Genomic DNA, 24,831 nt, shown 5'->3' on the forward strand with positions numbered 1-24,831 from the left:
AGACAAGACGCGCGCCACGGAACTCGCCGACCGCTGGCGTTCTGCGCTCGGCACCGAAAGATGACAGTCAAGTGTATGGTGCACTGTATCTGCCTTTTGAACGTCGCTATTGGAAATTAAAAATAAAACTTCAGCATACTAGAAGTTACAGCTTGAGTGATATTGTGAACAAACATTAGGAAGAACTCGGAACAGTATTTTTGTAGCTTGTTTGGGCAGTAACTAGTGCATTTAATGCAGTTCTGTACAAAGGGTTGGGGGCCAGAGACCACATTTTCTAAGGTTTTGACTGGTTGCCCAGATGATCTCGTTTTGTCCTCGCAACAATGCTCGGACGTTCTCATCAGAGTACGTGGATAACGGCTCTGGATTTTGACTTAAGGTGACTTGAAGGTCGTTGACAAAAGGAGCTAAAAGCATTTCATGCTTAACAGGTGGGTGAAGGTGCAAAAGGATAGAAAGTTGGGCGAGTTGGTACGGTAACATGATCTTGGATTGTAGCGCGAAGTGAACATGGACACAGAAAGGAGCAGACAGGACGAGCGCTAACTCTCAACTAAATTTTTATTAAAACGAAGAACATATATATATACATGATTGCAAAAGCATAAGAACAGAGGGTGAGGGCATAACAGAGGGCATAAGAACAGAGCAGAGGGTGAAGGTGCTTATCGCAATAGGTTTGGCAACGATAGCTGTGAATGCGGCATGCGAAGTCGCGGGCGGTGATTTGCTGGTACCGGAATAAGAAACTGTGCGCGCCTCGAGCCTTTTCTTGTTCACATGGGATCTAGCGGCTGGAAAATGTATATGATCGCAGTCTGTTGCAGGTAACGGCGGCGCCTTTTGGTGCTTGCCTAATAATAGTGTGCACTACGCTTACGACGACACCAAGCACTGTAAAACAGATATGTGAACATGCTTATCGCAATAGGTTAGGCGGTGATAGCTGTGAATGTTGCATGCATGACCCTGTAAAAAATTTGCTGGTACCGAAATAAGTTACTGAGTGCGCGCCAGCGTTCTCATGGGAGACGGGCGAGCGAGTATTGCAGTGAAACTGCTGTGGCGGGCACCTATATACTGTTCTCGATTGCGTGTGTCTCACGCATTTTCTTGTTTACACGAGATCTAGTGGACATAAAACTTATATGATTGCAGTTTAGCAATGGACTGAACGTTGGTGCTGAAAAATCTTGTTTTCCGGTGATATATGAACCAGTAAAAAAGAGCGTAACTCTATTGGGTCATTCTTGGTGCTTTCTATTGCAAACATTGGCACTGGGAAAACGGACGTAACAAGAACCTACCGAGGTTCAACTGTATAAGAAAGAGCATCGCACCTTCTGTGATGCACATCATTGTGCACTACTTGTATATTTCTTTGTGCGTGTTAAAGAAATACAGAGAGGAATGTAAAGATTGGATTGCCAAACCTGTGTCTATTTATAGATGTAAATATGGTTTCCTTAGAATGTAATAATAATGCCTGACAAGGGGCTTTGTCGAGATCGTTTCTCGTGTAATTTGCGAGCAGCTCTCTCTGCCATTACATATTCGTGTGAGTGGTTACACTTCTTTGAATAGAATGTTTGTTGTAACGTTGCTTGCGTGAATTGTTCTTAAAACTTGACCGGAAAAATCCCAAACTTTGGACTGCCAGGCAACAAAACCAAAATTTCTCCTTGGTTTCCCTCTTTAAAAATAGCGTCCAATTTGTGCCCCCCAAATTTCAAAAATATAAAACCTGTAAATGTAGGACCCCAGTGAATTTTGCCTTGACATGTGGCTTCATACCAGCATGCAATGTGCTGCCGTGAAGTTTCACCGCAAAGCGAAGTTCTCTGCCATGTTTTGTCATTCCTTAATGCACCCCATTCTCTCCCCAACTCAGTGGGCTAAACCTCCCTTGCCCCTCTTTCACGGTTGCCTCTTCTCCTTTTTTCCGGTCAGTATTTTAAATTTTAGTTGCGTTGGCAGTTGGCGAATAGTGAATCACAATGAGCAGTGCTCCCAGTGGCACTTCTTTAGCACTTTCCTGCCGACGCGCTTTATAAATAGGCCCCTTACAGTTGTTTGCAAATTTGTATTTTGCCACTCTCTGATGATGATGCCAATGTGGCTATTCCCTTTGAATTGCACGGTTAAAAAGCCTGCAGCCAAGCATGAAAATGAAGATGCTTTATTGGCATCACCTTTGAAACGGGGCAGTGACAAATAGTCACTTAGCCTGCTTGAGTTAATTAGGTATGCTATACATGCTTCTCATTCTATCATTTTTTTTTATAGATCTCAATCTTTCTTTCTCTTCTCTTTTTTTTTTTTTCCTCCGGACTTTTCTATCTACCCTGTACCGCTACGTATGAATGTAAGAGATTCAGTCGTATCAATCTCTTCTTTTCTTTTTTTTTGCCGCCAGTACTCTTAAACGTCTTGCATATTCTGACTGCTAACTGGTTGATGCTTCCGTTCACTTTAAATTCAAGAGCTTCTGGAAGGGTGTACGTTACCTCTGGGTCTCCCTTCGCATGCCACTAGGATGTGCTGAGTGGTCTCTGGAATTTTTGCTGTGGCATACACGACTCATCTTGTTGCAATTATTTCCTCCAGTATGTCTTTGCCCATAGGGAACCAGCTCAAGCCTCAAATAGCAAGGCACTGCCCATTGTCTTATTGTACATGTTCTCCCTTCTAATTTCCTCCTCCTCATTCTTGTAAGTCTCCATGGTCTTTATTGTTTCCATTCCTCGCATCCAATTCGCTGTCTGTGTTTCTCTTACTTTCATTCTGATGACTCCTGGTCGTATACCTACACTTTCAATTACCCCATACTTGGTGCCAACATTCTTCACCTCTTCCTCCATTCTGTCTCCATGCTTTTCCGGTGCAGACACTTGCGCACAATAGCTGCCCACTTATTTTCATCCACGATCCCGAGTCTTTCTTCAAAACTAATTTTGCACTGCGCTTCTCTGACCTCAAAAGAGGCCCAACCTATGTCACCCTGCATTGTCTCACTCTGAGGCAATTAGCACCATCTAATGGGTTAAGTAGAAACTGTTCTTTCAGTTTTCACATTTTCGTTATTTTTCGGTGGCACAGTGAATCTTAATGTGCCTCCTGAGTTGGGGCATAGTGGGGGTGATGAGCACTCGTAAGTTCCCAAAATGTTATCGGCGTTTTGGGACACTCCTCCACGAAAATGTATAATTTCTACGGATTCTGATGCATCTGCACACGAGTTTTTAAACTATGGCAGCAGCACTCATGCAAAAGACAATGTTAATTCATCAGATTTCAGCACGCAGTTATGCTGCCTTCTCCAAACCGTTTCATTGCTGCTGTGCACTGATCTAAGGCTATCTTGTTTGTTTTAAGGGTGTCAGTTCTTATCTGCGGAGTGTTAAAGGGACACTAAAGGCTAATACTAAGTCGACATGCACAGTTTAAATACTTGGCTTGTGCGAATAGTGCTTTTTTGGGGTTCGAAGCTAATAGTAATTCTTCTCGAATAATTTCAAAGCGAATACTTTGAATAGTAGCAAGTAAAGACGAATAAATGGCAGAGGGCAAAGGACTGGGATTTATTCAAGGAAAGTAAACAACTTGATTATTTACGATAATCTACAAATATCCGTGCAAAAACACTATCTGTTCCACATGCTGGGGTTTGAGGTGCTCCCTTCTGCAGCTTACAACGGCTCATGCAGTCGAAATAAGCCTTTCACTTCGTGTCCGGGTGGCTGGTATCGAAAGATACGTACGGGCAGCTGCAACCAGGGTTGGGTAAAGGTGGCTGCCCTTGCTTTTCTACCACACAAAGGGGTCTTCGGACCGGGAAAGGGGGGCCTTCAAGTACTCAGCAACCTCATCCGAGATTGTACGGCTTGACTGATGATGGGCACGCGAACTGAAGTGTGTAAAAGCACTCCACACAGATTCCCCTGATGGGTCTGCAGAGCAGATGCTGGTCTCACTTGTTGCTGCACCATGTTGATCAACTGGCACAGTTTCTTCTGCTGCCGTTGTGAGTAGAGTGAACGCCCATTGCTTTACGGGTCGTTCAGCATAACAGACATCTTTGTATCTAGGATCAACCAACATTGCCAATGGAGGAAGGCGTGACATCTTGATATCGGGGAACCTCGTCTTGATGCTACGCAAAAGGCTTGAGGCAAGCGATGCTGCCTCGCCGCCTTCGGAAACATGTTGAGCTAGAACCACCTCAGTACACTGTAACAGGGAAATGACTTGTGACGGCGTGGGACATCTGTCCCCAGACAGTTCAGTTGTGGCATGGTCAAGTGGCTTCAAGACTTGCACTGCTGCATTCATAAGCTTCCACTCACTTGCGTTCAAGTTTGGAACTGCGTCAGATTCTGAAAGTTCTACTGTGATGACCGTACGGAGCTTCACGAGCCGGGCCATCATGGCACGCTCACTGTTCCATCGCGTTGGGACGTCTTGTATAACCTCGAGAGGGTCCAGCTGCATGTTTCTCTGAATTTCCCAAAGCCGTCCTTGGGCCTTGGCACTCCGTTTGTGTCTAGCCACAATCGCTCTGGCCTTAGCACAGAACTGCAAAAACCCTGACACTTCTCTTTTGGCATCACTGACACACAACTGAAGGGTGTGTCCGAAATACTGCACACCACTCCAGGACGACCGCGCTACTGCAGAAGTAAAGTTCCTTCCATTATCTGTAACGACGAAGATCGGCACAGTATCGTGGGCTGGAAGTTCCCGCTCCTCAATGACACCTGCGATAAATAGCTCCAGGTTTTCTGCAGTGTGAGAGTCTGTCATCTCCGTGCAAGCCAATGCATGCACGTGCTGCACGAAGTCGCTGTCCATGACATGACAAGTTAAACAAACGTAGCTGTCATTTGCCCGCGATGTCCAACCATCAGTTGTGATTGAAAGCCACTTCACTCCGCCTGCAAAAATGTCCCCGGGCTTCTTTTTCACCTTCTCTTTGCTTGATGCGTAGAGGTCCGGAATAATGGCTCTCAAGAATGTTGTCAGAGACGGCACGGCATAATCCGGCATAGCGAACTTCATCATGTCGAAGAAACCAGATTCTTTAACAACGTTGTAAGGGTGCATGCCATGGGCTACGAAGCGAGCTGTCATTTTTTTCATCTTTTGGGCTTTTGGGGCCAACGCTTTCATTTTCGGCTTGAAACTGTGGGCTATGGATGGCTGTTGACCACTTGCCTTGCTTGCCCCCTTGAGCTTGGATGGCCTCTCGCGTGCGTCCCGCTTCTCTTGGTAGTCCTTGTGCAAGTCCGGGTGTCTCCTGAAATGCGTTGCTAGGGTTGTTATTGTACTTGTCGGGGTCTTCAGGACTGCCTTGCATTTAAGACATCGAGCTTCGGTTCCCGGTAAATCTTTACAAAAAAAGTTCCAAATTGGATTGCTGGCTGCATGGAAATCCCCCATGGTACGTACTCACTGAAGTGGCCCAAGGCGGCTGGGATTGATCAAATTTCGCCGCAGCGGAAACACAGTTGCCCACACCACCACGCCGACGAGATGCGTTTTTATACACCTTTGTTCTGAATATAGTTCTGTTTTTCTGGCTTGGCTTAGATTGGATATGGAAAAGTATTGCTGAATCCAAAATCGAAACATCCGAAAACGCCTTCTCCCTGCCGCGCGTGGCTATTCGTTTGAACTGAATACTTCGAAATTTCCGAATAACAAAATTCGAATCAAAGCGAATATCGAATAGCGCATTATTCGTTCAACTATACGAAAATATCAAATATTCGCACAAGCCTATTAAATACCATCCCAAAAAACGCACAATGCTCGTTTTGTGCAAAGAAAAGACTTGTTTACAAGAAAATTGCATCTGAAGGGTCCGAATACCTTTCTCAATATTAAAATCTCCCGCCACCCAACTGGGGGAGTAGTGACGTTGCATACACCATCACCACCCTTTCCTGCCATCGGTGAGTGAAACGGCGTCCGACAGACGGTGGTACCAAGTCAAGACAGATAAAGTCAGAGCGGCAGATTCTCCGCTGCAGCTGCTTTTTGGGCAAGTGGTGTAGACCGTTCGGGCATCTCGTGGCATCACATGAAAGTTGAATTCTCTGCTACTTGCAGTTTGTGTGAGCTTCGCAAGCCAGCAAAACCAGCGCAGCATTACTTGATAACTACTGAAACGCGAAAGCATGAGTGGTGCACAGTTGAGAGAAAACGAAACCGTTCGACTGCCTGCGTCGTTGTCAAGGGTAATTTCAATGAGTTCTTCTGTCTAAACATAACATAGAACTGGACAAGTAGCATTTCATTTTGTCTTATAATACGAGATGTTTTGTGCAATGAGTGGTTGACTACTGGTGACAGAATTTAACTGAGGAGCGCTTTTGTCATTGGGCAAGTGCTTGAATGTCCCGGTGGAGTCTCTGTCATGTATTTACTTCAATTTCTCTGTTATTAAGGCTCTGTTCGCGATAATATGGATGCCTTAGAGATTCTCGAGCACTAATCTATCACTTTAGCTTGACTTAATATTTGTCTTTAGTGTCCCTTTAACATCCTTCAATTGGGATCATGTGCCAGCGACCGTGCAGGTAGTCAAGTTCTGAATGTCCACTTTACAGATTTTTCGCAGTGCACAGGCAGTTTTAGCTTCACTTGCCCTGGTTTTTCAAAGCACATGTTGGGAACACAATGATAGAGTAATGGAAAACTGTGTTGGCTTTGTTGAGTACAGTGGGACGTTTGTTGTGTTGTACAACGACAACCTGGCTTGTTAGTGCTCGTTTTCGATGAATGTCCTGTACACACTTTTTCTTGTAGCAATTGTGTTTGGGTATAGGAAAGAGCGCGTCTAGTAGATGAAGAGCTGTTACAGATAAAGAAAAGATAGGTGAAGGTACTTGTTGCAGTAGGGTTGGCAGCAGTAGCGGTGAATACGGCGTGCAATGACACAGGAGATTTGCTGATTCTAGAATAAGCAACTAAAGAAAAGTAGCGGGTGGCTATTGTTCTTGGTTTCGCACGTCTGGCGCCTTTTGTTGTGTATATGGCATCTGGCAGCCGGAAAACATCATACAATTGCACTTTGCCTATGTATTGACTGTTGGTGCCGAAAAACGTGTTTTCCGGAAATGTATGGGCCAGTAAAAAAATAACTCAATTGGTTCATTTTTTGTGTTCTTGATCACGAATCCTGGCGCCGGGAAATTGTACTTGATGTGATCATATCAACGAGTTTCTACTGTATATGTTTAATGATCTTGAATATGGAAGTGGGTCTCCTTCCTTGTGGGTGCTTATCTGCCGATCTTTTTGCATGACCTGAGCACTCTATTGATAATCTTCAGGGTGCATACTTTGCTTGGTTATGATGTGCTGCCATTGGCAGCAAAGAAACTTCCGTTCACGCCAAGAAGGCTGGCCGCCTGTAGCACATCTCGGCTCAGCATTACGAATCAACGCAAGACAGTTTACAACGGCATGGGATTTCTTTCTACTCTTTTTCTCTGCAGAGGTGATAAAGACAATCTGTAAAAATGCAAACAGATATGCTTCGATGCATAATCTTGTAGTTGCCAAGCTATGCTGAGACGATCCGTCCTGGAACAGGTGCATGAACTGGTGAATTACATTTCTTGGACTTCTCATCGGACCACCCTCAGAAGATGCCGAAAAGGCGGAACTGCAAAATGTGTTACAAGGACCACAAAGTTGAACAAAAACCAGACGTTTTGTGGGAAAATTGCAGTTCACCTATGCTTCACAAAATCCAGGAACTGCTTCACCACATGGCATGAGTGATGAACTGTTCTTAGTTTCTTTTTTTTATCCGAAGAACGGCAGTATACTGAGCATTTATTTTTTCAAACACTATTCCTGGGTTATTTATCTTTAAAATGTATTGTGGGGATGCAAGACTCTCACGCGTCCCCTGATACATTGTTTTCCCACATAGCTCCCGTCTCCTGTAATCCGGCATCGCCGCGTGGCCTGGGGCCCGCGGCGGTCTGTGTGGTTGAAGCGCAGTACGAGAGATGGCGCGAGTGTTGCGCTGCTAATGCCGCCTCATGGAGGGGTTACTTGGGCGCGGAAAGGAGAAGGCGCTTCCTCTTTGGTTCGAGGTCGTCAAGCGGCGCAGACGTTCCATGCGTGCGCCGATCCATGGTCTGCAAGACCGCCTCGTGAGGCCTCGTTCGAACGCGCCGCTGTTCGCGTGACCGTACGCGCGAACGACCAGGCGTTGGGATCCAGCATGGGGCGAACATATTCGCTCGCTATCTGGTCGCGGTGAGTTGGACTTCCTAGATTTGTCGCACGTCCATCCACATGTTTTGTGGATAGCAACTTGGCTAGCAGGCATTAGTCTATGAAAGGTGCAATAAATTCCCTTGTGATTGTTCGCACTACTGTGTTGTCGTTCCTTTGTCCCAAGAGCATGGGTCAGGACCCCACAGTACATTTTGAATTTCCTTTGATATTAACGTGTTTGTTGATATCATGTTTCTTTATTGTTGTTTTTATCAACTGGCAGCAAAAATGGCGCTTTATGGAATTTTTATGTTTTACCTAATAATTTTCTTTTGTTTGGCAACGTATGTTTTTGGAAAGAGTATTTCATTATGCACAACATGCTATGCTGCAATATGTGCTGGGATATTATTTGTAGTGCTGAATAATTTTTCCCAGAGACATAAAAAACATCCATTTTCTCACGGTAACAAAAGAGTTAAAGGGATGCTAAAGGCAAATATTAAGTCAAGCTAAGGTGATAGATTAGTGCTCGAGAATCTCTAAGGCATTAATATTATTGCAGACAGAGCCTTAATAATCAAGAAATTGAGTCCCTAATCACGCAGGGCATGATTAGACTCCCCCACGACCTTCGAGTACTTGCCCAATGATGGAAGCACTCCTCAGTTAAATTTTGTCTGTAGTACTCAACCACTCGTTGCAAAAAACACCCTCACATTGTATTATAATACAAAATAAAATGCTACTTGCCTAGTTTTATTTTTTTTTTAGAAAAACAAACTCATTGAAAATACCTTTTATAATGACGCTTGAGTTCGAAAGGTTTCATTTTCGCTCGACTCTGCGCCATCCACGCTTTCGCATTGCAGTAGTTTGGTTTTGCTGGTTTCGCTGGCTTGCAAAACTCTCACATTCTGCAAGTAGCAGAGAATTCAACTTCCATGTGATGTCACGGGATGCTCAAATGGTCTACGCCACTTGACCAAAAAGCAGCTGCAGCAGCCAATCCACCACTCTCTGTCTTGTCTTGGTATCGCCATCTGCTGGGTGTTGTTCTACTCACCGACAGCAGCGAAGGGTGGTGATGGCGAATGCAACGTCGCCACTGGCCTGGTTCAGCGGCAGGAGATTTGAATATCAAAAAAGGTATTCGAACCATTCAAGTGGAAGTTTCTCGTAAACCAAGTCTTTTCTTGGCACGAAACAAGCTTTGCAAGGTTTCTGGAATGGTGTTTGAACAGTCCATGTCGACTTAGTATTTGCCTTTAGCATCCCTTTAAATGGTTTATAAAGGTACGAATGAGCTGGCAAACTTTCTTTGTACATGAGGGTTGATCAGATTCTCTTGCACAGGCCTGACGGAGTGGGAAGACACGGACATCATAGCCAGGGTGCTGGCCCAGTCACAGCAGGAATACCTAGACTCCCTGAAGCGAGCGTCGGCCACAAATGCACCTGCACCTGGCTCTCCTGCCAGGGACAACTCGGACTGTGCTGCCGCAACTGCTTCCAGCTCCTCCAATGCGGCTTCCGTGTCAAGCTAACGGAGCAACCAGGCCAACACAAGGCCAGGCACTGTGAGCGCTCCACCGAGACAGTTCTGCTTGACGTGTTGTGGTCTGCAAAACGGAACGGTTGCGCTGCTGGCGTCTGGTCAACAGCAGACGACCTACCGCCGTCTGCTTCTCACATTCATCACCTTCTGCCTTCGGCCGCAGCAGCATGCGCTTAATGAGCTGGTGTCTTGTGCTTTGGTTGCATTGAGTGTCATCGTGGCCTGCACCTTGCCTTTGTGGCCGTGGACAAACTCGCCGTGAATGAAGGAAAGACAATCCTGTGTCTCAGGCAAGACAGGAACAGACGGCAGTTCTCTTTCCAGGAACATTTTTCTTTCTCTTTCTCCTAATTTTAATTTTTCGTCAAAGCAGATCGTGAGTGTGTGCTTGCGTCTCGCATCTTGTTTGCCAAGTGCACTGGAGCTGTCATGCTGGTACCACATGGAACTTTGTTTCATGTTCCGGTGACACTGTACTGAGAATTAGATTGCAAAATTGGCCACTTGATGCATGGGTTTTAAATTTATTTCTGTTTTTGCCCTGAAACTGTTGGTGCTAATGTAAATTGCTTGGTCATGCCTCAGTACGAGCATAGAGGATTGTACAGGGTTGCTAGTGCCAGTGAGAGCAAGTGTATGAAAGGGTTTGGAAGACTGTGTTGACGTTAAAAAGTAGTGAGGCTTCAGAGAGCTAGCTTGATTTCAGTGGAAGAAGCTGCGAAGTTTGATTCTTGCTTGAGTTGCATGCTGCAAATGGCTTGTGATTAGCTGCGAGTGTTCCTTGCTGTGCCCAAGTGCTGGTGCTGAGAGCTGCAGTGCCCTGTCAGACCAGCAAGCTCTGGTGGATTGCATTAGCACAGGCAACAGCAACCTGCAGTGTTTGTTTGACCGGCAGTATTAACAGCTGGAAGCTTTCGCCCCAACTTGATAAGTGTTTCAGATTGACTTAGCTTGACCTCATAATTAAGTGCTGTAGACAGGAATGCAACATTGGCAGCTAGCAGCATATTCCCTATAGGTTTGCTTTTGCCTAACGCAATTATGTAAACCATCTATGGCAGGCTGAAGCCTTGCTTCTCAATAAACTTGTCAGTTTATTGGGCGAAACTACGCTTGGCTTGGCTTCCTCTATGGCTCGGCAGAGTTAGCTGTGGTTTGGCGAAAGCAACACCCTCATTTGTTAAATTACGTTTTATGTAGCCATTTATTGCTGCACATTCATTTGTATCCTGCTGTGTCCACAAAACGGCTGCTCTTGAAAGTCACATGACAGTTCTTGGTCACAGTTTGCAATGTTTTTTTTTTTTTTTTTTCACACGTGAAATGGTAACTGGAAACATACAAAAACTGTGTTCTCGATGCCATGAGAAAGTCAGAATTCTTAATTACATAAATTACGAAACCTTGGAATGGTTGGTCACATGTCTGCTTCCGCCTTACCAATCCATGCACCTTATGAGACTAAAACAGATGTAATAACGCTGTCCCGCAAATATTCAGTCGTGCTCGCATCAAAGTAAACCGAACTAAGAAAGACATGTTATTGCAACACGCTCATTTTCAAGCATGTTTGACTTTGATTGTTCTTGATGTAATCGTACACGACCAATTGTAATAGAAAATTTCAGGCATGATTGAAGGCTACCATCAGCGCTTATAGATAGTGAGTTGGAAGACAAAAAAGCAAGAACAGTAAGTTCTTCAGAAAGGATGAAATGTGAAGTCTGAATATTTAGAGCTATGGTTCTTTATTAATGTAGCACTTGAATTGCTTGCTGTCGCTACAACAGATCAAATTTGTCAAGTCTAGCCTGCTCTTTGCATCCAAGCAACTACCATATCTTTCCTTAATATAAAGGTCTTGCTGTATCAGAGGCATATTTGTCAACAGCAGCTTTGACTTTCAAAAGTCTATCATGTCTGGTACATGGCAAATTACCTGGCATCAGCTCTTGTGTTGAAGATTTGAGGATTCTGCAGAAAGGTGTCCGGTTCCTAGTGGGCTTGAAATTTTTGAAGCAACATGATTTTGATGAAAATCAGAATTACCAATGTGACACAGGTGTTATCTATTCCAACTACCTTTAGCTACCTGCTTTCACTGCATTTTTCACTGGATTCAGGGTTCAAATGATGACACTGTCAGTTGTTTTTAATGGTGCACCGACCTACTGGACAATTACCTCTTCCTTTCCAGAAATGTACTGGTGCCATCTCGTTCGTGACTAGCAACGCCTTTCACGCGTCACATTTGCATGTCTGGCCTTTCTAGCCTCAAGACAGCATTTATTTTGAAAAGAAAAATGCCATTGGCAATTGCTTTTTAATCCTTTGCGGTCATATGTGTATTTACGCAGCTTGTGGTTGTTCCAGTCATAAGCCATTTTGCGCATTGAGATGGCACGCAGAAAATGCGCTCGTACGAAAACAAATGCATGTTAAGTGATTTATTTCAGATTTATGTACTGTTCCCAAGACCCTTAACGGTACTTTAGCACTGTGTGCTAGTGCTAAATGCTAGGCAGAGGCCAGGATTTGTACTGCATGCATGTAGTGTCCTCACCGACACTTTTCTCTAAGGTGCTCTCATTCTAGGATGTTTGCTGACCATCTGAAGGTGAAATATATTCGTCCACAGCACTCATTTCCAGATTCCCTGAACTTGTGTGAATTTTGTCCATGAAACATACATGCACAAAATGTTGCCATCCTGTCGACAGTTTCATGTCATAAATCTCATCCAAATTTCTTCACGCACAGAGGAAAGGAAATAAGTTTTCTGCCCTCATCTGAAGGCGTAAAATTCACTTAGTTGAAAAAGTTTACAAAACCCAAATAACTGGTGAATGCAAGCACGTCCGGTGCTTCTTGATACTCGACCAGAACGGATTTTCTTTCGCATGCAGAGAAGTGCCAGACGCATGACCGCAATGAGTTAAGCCAAGCTCGTTCAGAAAAATGTAGTCACTCGCTGACTGCTAAGTGCTGAAATGTCTTTGTGCAGGATAACCTGATTTTAAAAATAGAACAGTGCAATCTCCACTGTCTTGTGTGGAGGGCTTTCTCACTTGGTGGAACAGTTCTACAGCTTTGTTTGCTAAGTCATGGTGAGGTGGAACGTACGAGTTCACGCACTTAATGTGTCTATGCAAACCCACAGCAGTGCATGAACCTAAAGTGTGAGCACAATACCACATTCACTATTGCATTTTGGTGTACTGCTTTCATAGGCTGGCGTAGCCTGCCAAGTGGTGTCACAGTAAAACTAGCATATGGATTCTCAGAGTGAGAGTTCGGCTTGACCGCAGTCTGATCTTGTTTTGTCTGAAAATGAGATAGTGCATGGAACCACAGGTTTTGCACTTTGCCTGTTCGAAAATCGCAACACACCACAATATTTTACCTGTTCTGGTTTTGAACTTTTGCTGACCTGCATGGATTTGGCTTCTGCGAGAAGATTCTCAGTCATGCTGAATGCTGATCAATGAGCAAGAAATGTAAACGAGGCCATAATGCCACGGCAGGTAGAGGCTTACCTCTTTCCCTACCGTGGCGAAAATAAGTGTATTTTTAGGTTACATCAGATTATTTTTTTATTCTGAAGGTACCGCACTCAATATTTTATGCAATACATAAACAAAAAACAGAATGAATGCACTTTTCAGGCATAAGTTTTATTAACGAGATGTGTGTCATAAAAAGATGTAAATTGCCAGAATCAAGATTGTGGGATAAAATTGAAAAATTTCTGTAAAGGCATGCTTGTATCTAGTCAGAAAAATGTCACAAAAATTGTGAAATATACAAAACGTATTGCCTTCTAATACGCACTATCTCCGAAAATATCAATTTTTCATTGAACAGGCATTCCACTGCAAAAATTTGACTGCAAGCACTACAGTTGAGTGTGCCATGCTGCAGCCGCCCGTGTTCCTGACTGGTTTGCATCGTCGTTTCTCTCGGAGTCAAAGCCCGACAGAAAGGCAGGATCCATAGATTCACTGCTGCTCGGTCCATCAATAAAATCAGCCGCAGACGCAGCGGAATCATGGGATCTTGTGGCGCAGAAGGCTTCGAACCATCATTAGCAGGCTAACAATGCCCAATTAGCGCAGTGGGGAAAGAGTTAATAGAGCCGGATAAACACTTCTTTATAACGACCCACCACTGTCTTTCTTCGACTGCCTCTGGTCTACAGGAAAAAGAAAACAGCTGTAAAGAATTTGCATAAATATGCATTATTACATTGTAGGTTTACATGGGAGGCCTTGACGTTGGGCGACAAGTTACGGTGCAGGGGTATTCTGCTGAGGCATCACTGTGCTTTTATTGCAAACTAAATGATTTTGCACTTGTGGATATTTCATTGCTCAAAATTTGCAGCAAGGTTGCAGCTCTTAAGCCACCTGATTTACTGAGTTAAACATTTGACATCATTGTCTAGTTTGTCCGAGCATGTTATCCCCAGTGAGCAGTGATAGCAGTCCCTGTCTTTGTCAGCTTGGCTTCTCCAATGCTGAGGTACACATTTGGCAATGGCATTGAATTTTCGTTTGATTTGTTTATAATAAAAAGAGTATACCAGTAAACTTTGGCCACTAGCCTAAGCTCGCGGAGGCCCATGATCAAACACAATTGGCCACACAGTGTTTGCAATATAAGTATCACTGTGAAGGTAACCATATTGTACTTAAGCAACCTGTCAAGTAATATGTGTGCAAAAATAGTCGAACTAGAAATTCCACAAGCATATATGCAAGAATAAATAGACTCAAAGGATAGCGGAATCAAGTGACAGGTAATGAATTAACATGGTCGTTATTATCACTATTATCATGCCAAATATTTTCAAAGACTAGTTGCCAACATTACTTCCTCAGAAAGAATAAATTCGCTTGTTCCTGTGCTGTGCGATGCTGCCACCTACCAAAAGCACAACTACGCACCAAGACAAAACTAGGCTCATCCATGGCATTTAGAAAATGCAAAGTAATTGTTGATGAGTTCGTCTTGGCCTTAGCCGTTTTTACCAGAAACATGTGGACGAACCCAGCTCATCCGAGGCACAGAAGGGGTTAAAGTTGTTGGAACAAGAACACAGGCCACTGTACAAGTGTTCCTATTAAGGTACCTTTTGTGGTTGCATTCTATTATTCGGCACATTATTTTTTGCACTACAGGCGTTGTTTTTAGAGAGGGCTTCTGGATGTTCTATCAGTAATTTATCTCTTTCTTAAAAATCTGGTTGTTGTGATAGTGAGAGGAACAGGCTTTTTTTTTTTTTTTTTACTGCTGTTGCAGAACAAAATTGATATGGACAAAAATGTGCAGCATGCTGTTAATTTTACAACTAGGGTTTAGGAAGGAGACAGAATTTTTCCATTGATAACATTCGGAGCAGACATCAGGCTGCTTAAAGGCTCTGAAAGACTGCAGCGGTAGAAATTCTCACAGTGGTATTTTCTGTGTCACATGCTTATTACCATGCTGGGGAAGCTTAAGGAAGCTAAGAACTGAAATTTGGACTAGTTTGCACTTATGCATGTTTGCCTTAGAAGCACAAGAAAGACTACCTGTAACTGCTTTTATGTTTTTGTGGCAGAAGCTAAAAGTGCTCTTCATCGAAAATAAACTTCTTTGTGCTATTAAGGCAAGCAAGCTTGGTGAATCTATGAATACACCACAGAACATCTTGGAAGAGCACACAAACAAATGTCTATGGACTGCCCAGTATAGCTTGGATCAAAAAAAAAAAATGCATTTTCTTGTATGATGGTCACTTGTTTGTCCAAAGTTCAAATCTCGTAGTTAAATCATAAAAAATAGAAAAGAAGAACAGTGGTGGTTCTGTCCATATGAGTGACTCAGCTCGCAGTAGTGCTTAGTTGCGCTTGTTTAGCAATGCGAATGGAATACTCCATTTTGCTGAGGTTTGAAAAAAAAAAGTAAAGCATTTAATATGTTTATTTTGTGCTTTTAAAAGGCGAAGCCAAAGTTTAAGTTCCACTAAATTGGTTATGAACTAGAGGTGTCCACAATCGACACCATGTTGGCAAAGTTGGTGACTGTCTACTTTTCTTATTAGCATTAAATACTACCACCTAAGCAGATGGCATGTGCGCCTGGTGATTAGCAGGTGTGACAAATCCTAGACCATGGCTTCCGAGGTTTTTTGGCATGCTCGCGAATGTCACCTGATCTCAGAGACGTCAGGGAGTTGTGCTGGTTCTGCGTCGCGTGTCATTTTCAGCAAGTGGTAACGACGGCATTTGTCAGTTTTGGTATCAAAAACTTGTGTTCTTTACTAGATTTCCGCAATGCGCGTACTCTTACTCCAAAATGTAAAATTTTGTACTGAGGCTGTTCTGTATGTGCACTCTCTGAAACCAGGCTTTTTGTGCGGTCCAAAAATGTCATTGCAGTTGACCATTAAGCAGTGTTTTGGGGAGCAAGATCATATTTCACATGGTACAGTAGGCTGATCTGATGAAATGGAAAAATAACTGCCGTAGAAGCAAAACGGAGCTGCTCCTCTTGCCGAGGAGTTTACATGGTGTTTTCAGCGTTAAGCTTCCAGCACAGGGCACAGTAAGTTCAGTCTGCAAACTAAGGTTCAGAGGTGGCAGGTTGGGGTGGCATGACCTATGCACGTTTTTGATGACCCGTCTTATGTCTGCCGTCGAGATTTGGAAGTGTGAAGGGATTGAAATGTAGAACTTGTCTGTCACTGATGTAACTACCCTTCTGTTGTGGAGTTGCGTGCAGGGTCTGTGCTTCTGCCGGTTCTGTTTTGCAACAGCTGTCGTCTGTGTAATGGTCACTACATTTGCAGTTGGATGTCGTCTCTTGGAAGTCGGGCAGTGTATGATGACACTTTTTGTCTTGTTTGAAAAACTTCCTTGTTCAAGGTCTCTTGCAGACGTATTGTTGCTCAATGGCTACCATAAACCCAACTATATACACACAGTTGTGTGAAAGGTGGTGCTAAGGAAGCTGATCTTGAAATTCCACTGCGCTAGAAGGCTTCTACAACGTAGCTGAAGGACATTCTCATTGCCCGGGCTTCTAAATTTTTTCTTGCAATAGCCATTCCATACACAGTTTGGATGCGCTCGGCTTTAAATCGCACCTTACCATTAACTATCCTTGTGTTTTGGATGAGCACAGCTTGTTTATTACATTTAATGCCTGCTTTTTAAAAAAATTACCTTAGATGTGTATGGTTCTCCTGGTCAGTTTGACACATTCATCATGGATGGCAGCACCATTACTTGTTGGTAGAACAATCCAGAAAATATGTTTTTTGTTGCTTTTGTATGGCGGCCTGCCATCATGACATTGTAGAAGGGTGCAATGTCCACATACAACCTGGAAAAAAAAAACAATTGTTTTTGTGCAATTGGAATTCGAGTAGTAAGGAACACGTAGTAGTAAGGCATTGCTCATAGAGTGAGGGATGTTGCTACCTGGTTGATTATTGATAGGCTTTTCACATCACTTCTTAAGGAGTCTGCATGAAGGCCCTAGTGTCGCAAATTTGTGTTATCTTCTGTAAGCATAGCCTGGCTTCTTGTTGGGAGTTCTCGTGACCGGAAGTGCCATCATGACCTGTTTGCTCTTTAATCTCTGTCTCAAGCATGCTGCAAGAATTGTGTTAAGTCTGCGAGTAAAAGGTCAAAGACTTCACGCATTCCTTTGCTAAAGTACAGCTGGCATGTAGCTATAGTCTGCTCGTTGCATAACTAATCGCAAGTGAATGGAACATCTAAAGGCGTTCGTCCAACAGACCATTTCTGTATGGTCATTTCTGTGGTTTATGACTGTCAGTTCAATTGTGTATCATGTACAGCAGAGCACTAGTTAATTGTCTTATTTATTTTTTGCCCAGAGCAGGTCGTGACACTCATTTAGGGCTAACCACTGTGTGCACCTGAAAGAAAGAAAAGCTGGTCACCATCATTTGGTTGGCTCATTATGAATGCACAATTCTTGTAAAGCATTTGTGTTATTACATGTTTTCTTGGTATCGTTTGACACATGAAAGAGTTTAGTGACATGTTCTACAAATAACTGGCAAAACCTTTAATGCCGCAAAGGATGTCGGAGTCTGCATCATTTTTTTGTTGCTGTTTACATATTTGCTCTTGCTTGGTGAAGTGATTGGAATGTGTGTGACGTTTTACCAAGTTATGTGAAACAGACTGATGGTCGATGAAATGCACTTACAAGTATTCGCTGACATGATATCTGTTAGCACTATTTTACTTTGTGTATACTCTTGTGAGCAGAGTGAAATTTTTTTGGAGAGGTTGGATGCAATTGCTTTAAGTTGTGTACTTGATAATCTGTACTTCTGCTGTGCTCCTACCAAGAAGCACAAAACTGGATCCTGGCTTGTACTGGACCACAAAAGTACTCTGGCATAATTCAACAACCGCATGGCTTGACTAATGCAGTAGTAAAAAAAAAAAAAAAAAGTTTTATCAATATGTTGCTATACCTTCCCAAAACACTGTTGTGCCTGTGTCTTTTAGAGTAATGTTAGTTCATATAGGTTTATATCTGTTAGAAAGTCGGGATCTGACTTTGCAGAAGCCGTTGAACGTTTTCTTCGAAGGCCGTGACTAGCGCATTTTAGTATGTTTGTGTTGACTCTCATTCTGGTTTGAATGTGTTGCATAAAACATGTTTATGTCTGTAACTCAATGTTGTAAAGGAATGACGTTCACTTCCATTCTATTTTTTTTAGTGCACAATGGCATCTGTGGGTCATACTGATGCACACAAGGTAACAGTGAGTGGAGCAAAATCATATGGTGGCTAGAAGCCACCGGAGATGAATATGCACAGTTTTTGCATTCCTATAGATGTCTTAAGTTTGTGTTGGTGCCGTTCTTCCCCCCTCCCCTTTCTCTTTCATTGTTGCTTGACAGAGAGAGAGCAGCCTTGCAAGTCGCACACACAAGGCAGAAAATGCAGGAAGTTAGTAAGAGTGTACCATGATTTCTCTAAGAACTTCAACAGAAGATTTTTCCATATCCAGCTGCATTGTTTTTGCTTGTGCAGAAAGGTGTTTCTGGGGTCTGTGTCGTTTGGTAGATGACTTTGTGTCTTTGCTCTCCTGGTTAGTCTTCAGTTTTAGTTGCCAAAAGGTAGTAAAACCAGTTCGTCGCTACATTAGTCCACTAGTTGGTGAATGCAATGCACTACAGCATCTTTTTTCCCCCTAAGTTAACCAGGCAAGCAAAGGTGTCGACTGCTTTATGGGATGACAGACCTGAAAATCACATTTTCGTACAAACTTCAATAGAAAGCAAACCAGTGATAAGCGATGTTACCTTCTTTTGAAGTTGTTCATAATAATAAAACAATGAACTGGCTCACTGCACGTGAAATAAATGACCCTGCAGGGTCGCAGTGAGGCACAATAATTGCCTGTGGAAGTTGGGCTTAGACATTAGCCAGAAAATGAGTTTCCTGTGTAAAACAGGCGCCTTTTGAAGGACTGACTTTTTTCCCCCCAATAGATCATAGATGCTGAAAACCAAAAAAGAGGCTGCTGCTGCTGCCCTATTCTGCAAGCTTTTTCAGTTCTTCCTATCAATTACCAGCGAAGTTTGCATGCGAGCCCCCATCTTTTTGCCTATGACTGTTTGCGCTGTGTTTGGAGTAAAAGGTCAATAAAGGATTGAGATGTACAAGCATTTTGCCCCGAGGCTTTTGTAGACTGTCCAGGTCGAAGTACCTTGCTCACCTCAGTGATGGCTCCAAATGACAAATTATACAACCATAAAACGTTTTTCTTTGGGTATGCATTGTACAAACTTTCACACAGCACCAATTCTCAACAATCTTAAACTAATTTTCTTATATAATAAATATGCGGTTAGCCAGTTGCTGATGTTTCCATTGAAGTACAGTACAAACAAAGCAGATCAGTGAGGAAATTTATCGGGAAAACTTGGCCAGGTATGCGGGGGAAAAAATGTACCCGCACGTTCAACCAAGGTGGTCCCGAACAACGGGCCGCCGCGGTAAAATTGAGCATTCAAGTTAACAGATCACCTAGTACGTTGTGTTAAGATCAATGCACCGCTCCGATATACAACTCGTGAGATATAACCACCAAGGTTATGACTGCACTCAATCCGTGTTGTCGGGCTCATCTACATTTGGTTCCTCGAGGAAATGGTCAAACTCGTCCCCACTATTGTCGAGCATGTCACGTTCCGACACCGTCACCCACTGTCTCGGCGAGCGTATGCCGTCGTCAGCACGGATGCACATCGCGATTTTCTTAGCTTGGGGAGCCCGAATCTTCGTAACTATAGTCCACATGCCATCGTCACCGAAGTGTGTGCAGCTCGACGCTCTTGGCGAATCTGTCGGCGTTGCGCCCTGTTCGACAGCAGGTGTCAACAGTACGGTAGGTGTCGAGCCGTTGGCGTTTGAGGCCGGAGGCCTGCGCGACAAGGACAGCACCAGGTATGTCGACGCCATAACAACTACCACGCCCGCCATCACGTCGCTCCTGTCAGACGAAAAGTAGACGCAGGCCAAACCGACCAACTGCAGCGACCACTGAATCAAGTTAAGCGTTCGAGGGTTGCTCGGCGGTCCAACACGATAGCAGACGGCGAAACTCAAGGCAGCCGAACCGACGACGTAGCAGACGACGAAATGTCGGTAGTTCTCCACAACGTCCTGCACGTTTGACCAGAGGAACTCGAGCCACGACACGACCAGCGACCAGCCGAAAAGCACGAGGGCGTAGCCTGCGGCCCTGCGCGGGAGCAAGCGACTCACGAGGAACACCGCGATCAGAAGGAACGCGAAGACGCCGATGCTGGTGCCGCAGGTGTAGAAAACGACAGCGCTACGGGAAACGACGGGGGCCACGAAGAAAGCGACGATGCCGAAGCAGAACTGAGCGATGCCCCGATGGTTGACACTGCGCACGAACGCGAACTCGTAAGCGCCTCTCGAAAACACGCCAAGGCAGCGGCGGTGGCGACGGTTCAGAAAGCTGACCTTGCGCTGCAATTTCGTCCCCAAAAAGGAAAAATCGACGCCACTGTGGAAGTACTTCTGCTGCACGGTCTGCTCATCTTCACCGGTGAACAGTTGCAGGTCATCGGGGGCGACGGAAAACTCGACCGCGGCTGTCCTGAAAACATCGAGGTAGCTCAGGGCGTCGTGTGGTGGCTCCCAGCAGTAGACATCGATGCCCCCGACGTAGTCGTACTTCTGCGGCGACGAGTAGACGCGATGTTCCTCCAGAAGTACGGCGGATCCCACGACACGACCCGGCGCACTCCAAAGCACGATCACCGCCGACAAGGCAAACCCCGCACCAGTCATGTCGCGCTGTCGACCCATTCCCGCACTGCAACTACAAGTGTCGAGCGAAATCCGCGATTCGGTGTTTGTGCTACACCATTGCAAGGTCAGTAAAACGACGTGATAAACCGTGCGAACGATGCCATCGACGCAAACACCCTGACAAGCACAAACGCGCTATCGAAGAATGGCGCGGATTGAAATAATGACACAGTCCCTCTCTTTAATATATCTACTCCTATCGACATTGGCAGTGGCGCTGGCAGTTTCGATGGTTTCGATTTCGTTTTCAACAAGGGACTGAGGCAGGGGTGTCCTTTATCCTCCTAGCTGTGTATGATGTACTACATGGTGAGGATGGAGAGGGCGCTAGAAGGAAGTAATATCGGGTTTAATCTCTCATACAAACAGGCGGGAGCAGTAGTAGAGCAGCAGCTCCCAGATTTAAGCGGAGAACATTGTGTTGCTAGCTAACAAGCAGTAGCAGCGGGTGATGCCGGAAGCCGGGGCCTCGTTTCGAAGCTGTGGCGGAGAGAGCCAAAAACAAACTGAATGAAAACAGAGAGGGGAAAAAACCTGGTAATTTTGCACGCTGGGGTGAACGGCGTCCTGCAGAATAGGGGGGCGAATGCTGGACATACAGATTCAAGAAGGAGTGGTGAAATTAAGGGCTACCTCTGAGGCGGTGCACATTGCCCTGTGTACTGTCCCAGAGGTCAGGGGACAGGGCCCTTTCATTGAAGAACAGGTAGTGGCGGCCAATGTAATGATTAGGGAGTTGGGGCGAGCCCTCAGGTGTGATGTGGTGGAGGTGAACAGAATGATCGGGGGGAAAAACTTCGCCCTTTCGGCCCGGATGGCATTCACTACACTACACCTGCGGGATGGCAGATAGTAACGAGGGCGGGTCGTAGGCACGCAGGGCAACTCGCAGGCCAGAACATAAAAGATAAAGGACAGGGGAGGGGGGGCAGGACGGGAGCACGGAGGAGGAAGGCGGCAGTAAATGTGGGGTTCATCAACATAAAGGGGGGAAGAAATCGCATTAAGTGGGACGAAATAGAAGAACAATTACAAACGGAAAATTTTCAGGTATATGGAGTTGCCGAAACCCATTTAAGAGATGGGGAACAGTCACCAATCATTGCAGGATACACCTGGGTAGGGTGCAACAGAAAAAGGAAAGAACGCAGAGGAGGAGGCCTTGGGGCGCTAGTGAAGGGACAGGACTGGGAAAGGGTAAGGGAGAGCTGCAGTGAACACATGTGGCTCAAGGGCACCGTAGGGAATGTTGAGACAATCCTGGGAGTTGTGTATCTGAAAACAGGGAATGAGTCGAAAGAGGAGAATGCAAAACATTTCAAATGTATGGCCAAGGACATCAGGGAGTTAGCTATGAAACGGGAGATAATCATCCTAGGGGACATGAGTGCGCATTTGGAATACTTTGATGGGGCGACAGATGCAACAGAGCAGATGTTAATAGATTTTTGTGAGGCTCATGATTTTGTAATAGTTAATACTGAAATTAAATGCGATGGAAAGATAACATGGGAAAGAAATAACACCCACTCGACAATCCACTACTGCCTAATGTCCCACAAGCTGTATGAACGGTTGGGATGTATGGAAATTAATGAGGAAGGTACAAAAAGCCTGAGGAGTGATCACAAACGAATCAAAATCAGTTTTGGAAGGACAGTACCACTGGTAGAAACTAAAGAAAGGAAAGGTATGAGCAAATTGAATGACAGGCAGCTACAAGAAGTAGCGAAAAACATTGAAAGCATGGTATCCAAGCAACCGCAAAGGGCATGGACATACGACGAGTTAATAGGTATTTTTAAACGAGAGCTAGAGAAGGGACAGATTAGGAAACTAGGAAGTAAGCAGGGAAAATATAAACCGAAAAGCTGGTGGGACCGAGAAGTTAAGGAGGCCATAGAGCAACGCAAAGATGCGTGCAGAAAACAGAGCAGTGAAGAAAAGGGGAGCCACACAGAGGTGGAGACAAAATGGGAGGATTACCTTGCAATGAAAAGAGAAGCATTGGCATTAATTCAAGCCAAGATAGCAAAAGTTGGGGTACAGTGGATGTTAGAGATACGAAAAAAAAAAAGACAGAAATGCCTCTAAGAAATTTTGGGAACACATAAGGCAACAGAGTAAGAAGACAGAGGTGGCCCAGCACTCACTGAGCACACCAGAAGGAACAAAGGTAGAGGGAGAGGAAGCTCGGGAATATATTAGGTTAACAATAGAGGCAGCATTTGCAGAGCCAGTGGGTAGCAAAATGAAGAACAATGACAACAGCAGGACAGAATTAGAGGAGAACAGAGGGATGACAAGTAAGGAATGGGACAGAATTGAACGCAACGTCCCCGTGGGAACAGAGACAGGACCTGATGCCATACCTATGAAATTGATAAGCATATTAGGCAGGCCAGAAAAGTACATTTAAATTACGACAACTTATTGAACAAATAGTAGTATGGCTCAAGATGTTCCACAGGACTGGAAATCAAGCAGAATGATATTAGTTTACAAAGGTAAGGGAAGCAAGGACAACATTAAATCCTACAGGCCAATAACTGTCACATCAGTCATATATAGAGCAGCAATGCAGATGGTGAAAATGAGAATGGAGGAATGGGCAGAACATGAAGAGATCTTGGGAGAACTGCAGAATGGATTTCGAAGGAACAGAAGGCTAGATGATAATTTATTTGTTATAACACAGTGCATAGAGATAGCGGCAGCCAGGCAGAAACCGCTATGGATAGCTTTTTTAGACATTAGAGGAGCCTATGATAATGTAAACCAAGAAAAGTTATGGAGCCAGTTGAGGGAATATGGTCTAGATAGAAAGGTGATTGGGTTCCCACAACAAATTTATACAGATAATGAGGTAGAGATAACATGGGAGGGGGAAGCCAGCTAAAATAAGAAGTCTCAAACGGGGCTGTCCATTGTCGCCCCTGCTTTATATGATTTACATGAGCCAAATGGAAAAGAGACTAGAACAGAGCACAATAGGAACTGACATAAGCTATATGCTGGAAGGGCAGAAGGTAGCTCAAGTACTAGCCGGACTGATGTATGCAGATGAAATTGTACTGCTTGCTGACACCCAAGTAGGGCTACAGGAACTAATGAGCATATGTGGAGAGGAGGGAGAAAAATTGGGACTGCAATTCAGTAGAGAGAAGTCTGGGATAATAGTTTACAATGAAGAAAGGGGGGAACCATTGGAAATACAAAGCACTAAGATAGATCATGTTGAAAAATACAAGTATTTGGGCATATGGCTAAAAGAGGGCAAACAGTACTTGAAAGAACATGAAAAAATTATGATTGAAAAAGTGAAAAGGAACTCAGCTGTAATGAAACACAAGGCACTATGGAACTATAATAGGTACGAGGTGGTTAGAGGCGTATGGAAAGGGGTTATGGTACCTGGCCTCACATTCGGAAATTCAGTACTGTGCATGAAATCGGAAGTTCAGGCAAGCATAGAAACAAGACAGAGAAGTGTAGGCAGGTTGGCCTTAGGAGCGCACGGGAACACCCCTAATGAGGGAGTGCAGGGGGACATGGGATGGACGTCATTCGAAGGTAGAGAGGCAATAAGTAAGCTAAAATATGAACAGAGACCCACAGCACTGGAGGAAAAAAGGTGGGCAGGAAAAGTG

The 24,831-nt window shown here is 44.4% G+C and overlaps 2 protein-coding genes across 3 annotated transcripts in view; one reads left to right on the top strand and one right to left on the bottom strand.

Annotated features, from left to right (window-relative positions):
• LOC126529618 (OTU domain-containing protein 5-B-like) overlaps positions 1 to 19,503 on the top strand; it is a 58,597-nt gene extending 39,094 nt beyond the window's left edge. For both annotated transcript variants that reach the window (XM_050177137.3, XM_050177136.3), the window contains one exon: positions 9,598 to 19,503. In XM_050177137.3, coding sequence (XP_050033094.1) covers positions 9,598 to 9,788 — 191 coding nt within the window. In that variant the 3' untranslated portion in view covers positions 9,789 to 19,503. The remainder of the gene's footprint in view (positions 1 to 9,597) is intronic.
• A 77-nt stretch (positions 19,504 to 19,580) lies between these two features.
• LOC126529621 (nuclear envelope integral membrane protein-like) lies at positions 19,581 to 21,347 on the bottom strand. The gene has a single exon (XM_050177140.3). It carries the CDS (start codon positions 21,176 to 21,178, stop codon positions 19,943 to 19,945), a length of 1,236 nt encoding a protein of 411 aa, XP_050033097.1. The 5' UTR covers positions 21,179 to 21,347; the 3' UTR covers positions 19,581 to 19,942.
• Positions 21,348 to 24,831: the final 3,484 nt, after the last annotated feature.

This window comes from Dermacentor andersoni, chromosome 9, assembly GCF_023375885.2.
Source record: "Dermacentor andersoni chromosome 9, qqDerAnde1_hic_scaffold, whole genome shotgun sequence".
In the NCBI taxonomy this organism is placed as follows: Eukaryota; Metazoa; Arthropoda; class Arachnida; order Ixodida; family Ixodidae; genus Dermacentor; species Dermacentor andersoni.